Source organism: Phaenicophaeus curvirostris, chromosome 4 (genome assembly GCF_032191515.1).
Source record: "Phaenicophaeus curvirostris isolate KB17595 chromosome 4, BPBGC_Pcur_1.0, whole genome shotgun sequence".
In the NCBI taxonomy this organism is placed as follows: Eukaryota; Metazoa; Chordata; class Aves; order Cuculiformes; family Cuculidae; genus Phaenicophaeus; species Phaenicophaeus curvirostris.
In genome coordinates this window covers 72201521-72210119 of record NC_091395.1, presented here as the reverse complement: position 1 = coordinate 72210119, position 8599 = coordinate 72201521, and the positions used below count along the sequence as shown (strand labels likewise).

The window sequence follows — 8599 nt, the reverse complement described above, 5'->3', positions numbered from 1 at the left end:
CTTTCAATAATTTGTTTTCTGATCACTATTTTCTTTGCTTATATGTATTTTTTTATTGAACTGTTTTCTTTCCTTTTTCATTCCTATTGTAAGCTGTCCATAGCAGGGTGTTTGAGACATAAACAGTGATGGGCAGATCATTTGGAGACGTGGAGCAGACCTGATGGTTGTGCATGACTAGGCTGGGAGGGAAAGCAAGTAACAAGGCACAAGAAGACTCATCTTAGTGTCAGAAGTATGGTAGTATTAGTGCTAATTTATTAATGTCTTTATTGGCATTTAAGGCTGAAAAAATATGTTCCAGTTTAAGAGACAGTCCTTTATTCATCAGTTTATAAAGTGCTCTAATCCAAGCTTTTTCTTCATTCTGAAAGAGTAGAGCTGAAAACATGCTGAACTGGGATAATTTCCCATGGAACTGGAGGGTCTCTAGGTGCCTCATGGCCACTAATGTATTAACTGAAGGCACAGGGATTTATTCCAAGGCAGATACATCTTGTATCCTCTTAAGTTACAAAAGGTGAAATGGGAAGCAAAGAACAGACTTCTCAGAAGACATTTTTAATGCATGACTTGAGGTATTTAGAGTTTAATATCTGAAGGTATTGAGTGCCAGTGACTGATCTCTGTTCTGCAGAATTTTGTATGAGAATATTTGGGGCTAAGCTGTCCCATTTTGGTTACCCAAAGCCAAATGATACACTCAGGTGTGCTGCTCTCCATGTTTTCCCCAAGCTACTGTAGCAAGTCACTGAGAAAGAAGAGTACATCTTGGCAGTCACAGTTCCCAGCTCAGTGCCAGACCACACCACTTCTGAGTAAAAACAGGCATTTCTGAAACTCTCTTTGCTAATGGCCATAGCTCTGAGACGAGTAATTCACTAATACAGATGGGAATTGCATCCAGGAAAAGCTGTCTCCACAGCCTTTAATAATACTTCCCATAGAGCAAGATTAACATTTCCTTATCTAGTCAGTATCTGTTAGTAAAGCCATAGTTTTAGAAATGGGAATTTTTTATTACTGCATTCTTCTTGGAATTTTGCTTTAAATGTCCATGCTGTCGTTTTAGGGTTTTGTTTATTTGTTTTTTCTTTTCTTCCCAAGTGGAAGTCAGGAGATAAATGCAACAGATCACCCATTCTTTTCCAAGGGGTGGAAGACCATCCCTGGAGGCGTTCGAAAAACATGTAGATGTGATACTTCGGGACATGGATTAGTGGGCACAGAATCATAGAATCATGGAATGGTTTGAGCTGGAAGAGACCTTAAAGATCATTCAGTTCCAACCCTGCTGCCAAGGGCAGGGACACCTCCCACTGGATCAGGCTGCTCAAGGACCCATCTAACCTAGCATTGTGTTGATGGTTGGACTTGATAAACTTAGAGGTCTCTTCACTCTTCTTAGTGATTCTACAATACTATGATCCCAAAACCAAATATTTCTCTTCCAAGAGGCTGAGCATGTGTATGCATATACGTGTGTATATATTCCTTGATGGGATGCAGAATATCTGTTCTCTGATCAAACTGTTGTTCTCATACTTTTCAGATACTGTAACAATATTATGCAATATAGATGTGCACTGTTGCTATTGTCTGTGTAGTTTGTGTATTTTTATGTTCATTTTGTTTTCTCCCATGAACTTCTGCACATAAAGTTCATCACAATTTTCCTGTCCAATATTTTTCTGCACACCTAGGGGCATTCTATGATTTCCTAGCTAGGTTGCCTGTTCTTCTCAAGCAGTCCTGAAATGCCTCATTTAGGTTCGATCTGTTGGAGGACGTACCTTCTTGGTAACAGTTGTCTGCACTTGCCGCTTCCTGACCTTGCAGAGATATGCTAACAGAGTGCCTTGTGCAGATGTTGTCAGTCACTCTTCTTCTTCTAAGAAGCCTTAGTGTGGCAGTTGTTCTTCAACTTCGAGGCTGACATCCCCTCGCCCTGGGGCCAAAGAGGAATGAGTGATTATGACTGAGCTGTTGGGGATCTGACATTTCCGTGGCTGTGAGCTGCTCAGGAAAAGCAGTTGCTTGGAGAAGGATGTATAGTATTGAGGGCAAGGGCGGTGACTCTGCCTGCATTAGCAGAGTTGGTTTATTTTGTTGTTTGGGGAACAGAGATCAAACTGTCTAATGGTGTGATGTGTGTAGGATTTTTCACCGCCTGACCTTCTTCAACTGCTAAAGTTGTTCCAAAATGTTCCACTAGCATTGGGTGGCCTCTCTGCTGAGTTGGCTGTGTAAATTAATTCATATCTGTCCCTACAGCTCTAATTCTTCTTGTGTCTCTCCATTATTTCTTTATAGATTGGACCGAGTAGTTTAACAGCAAAGGAAAGGCTTTTTTCAAGCAAAGCCTCTTTCCAGGGTGCATGGGATGTCATAGGCCAAGCTCACAGCCGCGGGGCTGTATGACACAGCCCATGAAGAGTAGGTAGGGGGCATTGTCACCCTTCCACTGGTTACTCAGTAGAGCTAAATTTCTCCCCTTCACCCTCTGATTACGAAATAGCTATTTAAGTAAAGCGCCGCACATTTGCATTGACAGGTTTTCCATCATCAGACTCCCTTGTTAATTATCCGTGCACATTTGAGGCTTAAGATTGGTCAACAATCATCAGGTGGCGATTGTGTCAGTTGCGTACAAGGCAGCAGCACAAGAGGGGTCTGTCTCCTGCTTAGTCCTGTCAGACAGAGCTGCCAAGCAGAGTTAAAAATCTTGAAGCCTTTCTGAGGGTTGCTGCCCAGAAAAGAGAGCGGCAGGTCGGCAGTGATGGCGACTAGCAGGAGCTACCTGGAACACGGTGAACTGGAAGAGGCTGGAAGGAGCCAAGAAGTCATGAGGCTGAGTTACACTTTCAGCACTGAAATGTTTTGCTGCAGCTTTTGGTGTTGTCCTCTGTGTTATCTCTCTTTGTGATCCAATATCTTCGCCCATTGGTCCATTTTTCTGTGCTTGAAATATGCAGCAAGTACTAAGTGGCAAGTCTGCATCCTGTGGTGATTACACAAGCATTGGTGCAGAGGGATCTGTGCTTTATACTTGATAATGTTACATCATTAACTGTAATAATGAGGTGGAGTGGCTGCCAACATGCAGTCTAAAATCTTACACTAAATAATCCTGATACATGGAAAGTCTTGGACAACAGATTTCCAAGTATTCATTTGGCTATGAGACACAAGCAAGACAGCCACGGGATGATTCATTGCCTTAGAGTGGCTTCCTTTGGAGAGAAGGCAGTTTTTCCAGAAAGCAGTCTTGTCAGAAGAAGACAGCTAAATTACAGTTGCTAATTGCAGCAGACCACCCAGTTCTGTCTTTGTGGCGCTTGTATAGCAGTCACAACACTGGCTGTAGAGGTGCTGCCATTGGAGGCCCTTGGAATCCCCGGGGCAGGAATTTTTGGTGGCGGCCCCACACCTCCAGCTGTGGTTCACAGCCTGTCTGTAAACAGAAAATACACCGTTTTGTAGAGGAAATGCTGCTGTAACCCATAGAGGTGGGTAAGCAGGTAACGGTGTGTTACAGGTCAGGTGTGAGGTGGAAGTACCCTCTGCTGGAGAAACGGACCCACTACAGAGAGTAGCAATGTGGTGATGTACATGTTTCTCCTCTAGAAGATAATTTTTAGAGGAGCTGAACTTTAACTATGTGTACATCTAAGCCTGCAGCTTTAGCTGAAGACTGCGGGTGCTACTGGTTTTCTGCAAACTAGATCCAGAGAGCCTATATAATAAAAGATGATCGCATTATGAAGGACTTGGAACTCAGCAGAGGAAAGGTGTTAAATAAGGGATGGATATTGTGTGATGATCATCCCTCTGTGGAAACGGACAGGAGTGCAAGGGTGTCTGTGGCCACCTGAGACTGCAGAGAAGCATAGAACTGTAGTATAATTTGGGTTGTAACGGACACTTAAAGGTTATCCAGTCCAACCCCCTGCAATGAACAGGGACGTCTTTACAGAATCACAGAATATTTGGATTGGAAGGGACCTGAAAGAACATCCAATTCCAACCTCCCTGCCATGGGCAGGGACACATCCCACTAGATCAGGCTGCCCAAGGCCCCATCCAACCTGGCCTTGAACACCTCCAGGGATGGGGCAGCCACAGCTTCCCTGGGCAACCTGTTCCATTGCCTCATCACCCTCATTGTGAAGAAGTTCCTCCTTATGTCTAGTCTAAATCTGCCCCTCTCCAGTTTATACCCATTGCCCCAGTCCTATCACTAGGGACATCTTCAACTACATTAGGTTGCTCAGAGCCCTGTCCAGCCTGACCTTGAACATTTCCAGTGATGGAACATCTATTCCCTCTGTAGGCAATCTATTCCAGTGTTTCACCCCTGCCCCATTCCTGGCGTAGGAACAGGAGCCTTGCGATACCTGGTGTGGGGATGGGCCCCTTGTCTGACACCTGGCATGGGGAGGATGGGCCCCCTGCCCCATACCTGGTGTGGGGACGGGACCCCTGTGATACCTGGCATGCGGACAGGACCCTTGTTTCATATCTGGTGTGGGGATGGGACTCCTGTCTGATACCTGGCGTGGGAACGGGACCCATGCCTAATACCTGGAGTTGTGACAGGACCCTGGCCCTATTCCTGGCATGGGGATGGGACACCTATGATACCTGGCATAGGGATGGGACCCCTTTCTGATACCTGGTGTGGGGACGGGACCCCTGCTCCATACCTGGTGTGGGGATGGTATCATGCCTAATACCTGGAGCTGTGACACAACTCCTGCCCCCTTCCTGGTGTGGGAATGGGACCCCTGTGATACCTGGCGTGGGGACAGGACACCTGCCCCATACCTAGTGTGGGGATGGGACCCATGCCTGATACATGGAGTTGTCACAGGACCCCTGCCCTAATCCTGGCATGGGGCGGGACCCTGGCATGGGGATGGGACCCTGAAGGGGTCATTAGGCAATGGAACGGTCTGCCCAGGGAGGTGGTTGACTCGCCTTCCCTAGAGGTGTTTAAGGTGCGGGTGGATGAGGTACCGAGGGGCATGGTTTAGAGACTGGTGGGAATGGTTGGACTCGATGATCCGGTGGGTCTCTTCCAACCTGGCTATTCTATGATTCTATGGTTCTTTCTGATACCTAGTGTGGGGACGGGACCCCTTCCCCATTCCTGTTCAGGAACAGGACCCCTGTGATACCTGGCGTGGGGACAGGACCCCTGACCCATACCCGGTGTGGGGATGGGACCCATGCCTAATACCTGGAGTTGTGACAGGACCCCTGCTCCATATCTGGTGTGGGGATGGGACCCTTGTCTGATACCTGGTATGGGAACGGGACCCCCGCGATCCCTGGCGTGGGGACGGGACCCCTTTCTGATCCCTGGCACGGACTCCTTCCCCCGCCCGGGTGGCGCATCCACCTCGCTCTGCCGTCCCCCCACCCCGGGGAGGCCGGTGGGAGCGGGGACCATGGTGGGGGCCCCTCCTCCTCGCCCTCCTCCTCCTCCTCCTCCTGGGCGCCGCCAGGGAGGCTGCGCTGCGGCGGGGCCGGATGGCCGAGCCGCCCTCGCCGCTCGCTCGGGAGGAGACGGGGCGAAGCCTCCTCCTGCCCCCGGCAGCCCCCCCTGCGAGCCCCAGCGGAGCCGGCCCGGCGGGCCCCCGGCGCCATGGTCTCATGGATCATCTCCCGGCTCGTGGTGTGAGTAGCTGCCGGGCGGCACCTGCCCGTCCGTCTGTCCGTCTGTCTGTCTGTCTGTCTGTCCGCGTTGCCGGCTCCCTGCCCCGCTCGCCCCTGCCGGGAGCCGGCTGAATGTAGCGGGTCGCTGGGTTAAGGATGGTGCTGCCAGTTGAGGGAGAGAATAGGTAAGGGAAAGGGTGTTTTCCAGCGTGGGAAAATCCCCGCAGGATGGAAGGCAAGGTGACGGGGGAGAAGGAGAACGGCTGGCGGAGCCCCTGTCCCCGGAGATGAGACAAGCTCGGGGTCAGGAGGGGGAATTTGAGCATCCACGGGTGGGAAAATGGAAGGGGGTTTGGGCTTTGTTAGCGGCGCTGGGGCTGGGAGGGGCCCCCGGCTGCTTTCTGCGGTCTTTTCTCTAGCAAATACCGCTTTCCTTCGTGCAGCTCGCTGCCCTCCCTCTCCGAAGACCTTCTCGGTTTCCCTTCAACCTGTCAGCCTGGGAGGAGAAGCGTGGGGCTTTCTGCGCTCATCCTCCAGCTTTGCTATAGCTGGAAGCGCTGTAGGTGGGGAAACGTGTAGAAATTGCCTGGAAATTCTCCCCAGGCAGCGGGGGAAATGGCTTGCTGCTCGAGGGGTGTGTTTATCTGCCCCACCTGAGAGGAGATTCAGTGAGAAAAGGGCGTTTTTGAAGCCACTGGGAAAATTCCTGGAAGGGGGAGTTGATGCTTGAGGTGGGGCAGCAGGATGGCTGATCAGGTCTCTCTTCTGGAAATGTGCCTGGTCAAGGTTAGCACGCTGAATCAGATGAATTATTTGCAGCTTTTCTCTGTCCAGGACCCATAGCTGCAGGCTCAGGAGGACATCTGTCGTGTTCTTAAGTTATTGGAGGGGGTCTGCAAGGGCCTGTCACTTTCTTTGTCTGAAAGAAAACGTGCCATGGTGTTGCACCATCAGCACATCTCCAGGAAGGCAGTTTCAAGGTCTCCTCTTCCACCACAGGAGATGAAACATCAAAAAGAAAACTAGCCTTTATCTTAGCTGTATCACTGAGACATTGGATGGCTGTCAGACATGAAGATTTTGGGGCTTCCAGAGTGGAATTTAGCCCCTGGAGGTGCGTGGTTGGTGTTAAGCTGCAGCTCTTGCTAGCTCTTATTGGGTTTGTACCTCATTCTGGGAAAGCCTGTTAAATATTTAAATGTTTTAATTTAAACAGTCTAAGTGCAGATATCTCTGATGGCAATGTGTGAGATGTACCGTGTATTATCCAAAGCGGCTATTCTTTCCTCTCTATTACACTAATTTCCGCACTGAAAAAAACTGTCATCATGTAATCCAGCCAATCTTCAAGAACAAAGACTGTCGACAGAGAGGTGGTAGTTTAACTTACTTGCCTTGGCCCACACACATGTATACAGGTGATTTCATCTAAGACACCTGGACTGGATAAAATCTGGTAGGGACAGGGCATAGGAGCAGCTGACAGCTGTAGTCAGGTAATTAGCTGAACATACAGAATCACAGAATCACTAGGTTTGGAAAAGACCTCTTGGATCATCGAGTCCAACTATTTCTATCTGCCACTAAACCATGTCCCTGAGTACCTCATCTACTGGCTTTTAAACATCTCCAGGGATGGTGACTCAACCACCTCCCTGGGCAGCCTGTTGCCCAATGACCCTTTCTGTGAAAAATTTTTTTCTGATGTCCAGCCTGAACCTCCCGTGGCGGCGCTTGAGGCCATTCCCCCTTGTCCTGATCCCTGTCACTTGGGAGAAGAGGCCAGCTCCCTCCTCTCTTTTCAGTTGTAGAGAGCATACAAGCCTTCCCATTCTCTTCAGCCTTCTCTGAAGTCACAGTATCAAATGAGCTATGTAGAGGGTGGTACCAGTTATTTGTTATACTAGAATTTCAATAGAAAATAATAATTTGAATATGCAGTATAAATGTTAATAATTTAGTAACCATAGTAATAATTAAAAATAATTTTGCAAAGAAACCTACAGCAAGCCAAGCTCGATCCCCACTTTCTTTGCACTGCTACTTGGTGTATATCTACTTTGAGAATGTTTTGCACCACGAGGTGCTGGTCTATTATGATTCGAGCAAGAAACTTGATCTCTGTATGGTATTGCCTAAAATGCCATTTATTAGAGCTAATGTTATAAAGAAAATAGGAGTGTGGAAATGGTCTCATATCCTTTCAGATGCTGGGAACCCCGAGCTGCACAACATGGAAGAGCCCTCCAGTCTGAGTGCAGCACACCATGCAGATCTGTCTGTGGAAAGGTTACCTTACGCCAAAGGTCTTTTGAGACCCTTATAGAATTGTCTTTAAAAAAACAATTCTATTAATCATTTCTACTTCAAATGAAAAGGATTTTCACAAGCGAACTTGTTGCCACACTTGTAGATAAAGGCAAACAAGGACAGGCAGGTGGTTTAATTTCTGGTGGCCAGTGAGGTTCCTACAGGCTCCTTCATGACAATTAACCAGCTGAGTTGATCCTGGGATGCAGGTCTGCACAGCATGAGCCAGCAGGCCAAGCTGTCCCTGCACTGCCTTGGATTAACAGTTAGATGGATCACTGACTCCTTGGTGCGCAGTGGTCTTCACATTAGGATCATGACAAAGATTTAATTTGTCTAATCTGGTTTCCCAACCCCTCATGAACCACTAGTTGAACCATCAGTACAGATAGCTGTGCTCTAAGTAGAATGGCCACCTGGCTGGGCTTTTTTTTCCCTGCTCATGCCTATTTAGTTGTTTGGGTTTTTTTCCTCAAATCTTACTAGCTGATGAGGAAAGTGGTTTAGTCACACTGTGAATATTGCTTTGTGCTCTTATGACTTCTACTGATCTCCATAGGGGTTATGTCTGGTATAACTTAGCTAACACAAAGGAGTCTAAAACCAAAAGCAGTCCTTTGCTTTGGCT

General features: G+C 48.2%; 1 protein-coding gene across 8 annotated transcripts in view; it reads left to right on the top strand.

Annotated features, from left to right (window-relative positions):
* Positions 1 to 435: 435 nt before the first annotated feature.
* The window catches only part of REEP1 (receptor accessory protein 1), a 78418-nt gene continuing 70254 nt past the window's right edge, over positions 436 to 8599 (top strand). For 2 of the 8 annotated variants that reach the window (XM_069856536.1, XM_069856532.1), the window contains exon 1: positions 442 to 578. In XM_069856536.1, the coding sequence (XP_069712637.1) occupies positions 526 to 578 (53 nt within the window). In that variant the 5' untranslated portion in view covers positions 442 to 525. Of the gene's footprint in view, positions 579 to 5508; positions 5683 to 8599 lie in introns of those variants that run through there. The other 6 variants (XM_069856535.1, XM_069856533.1, XM_069856539.1 and 3 more) reach the window with 6 other exon arrangements.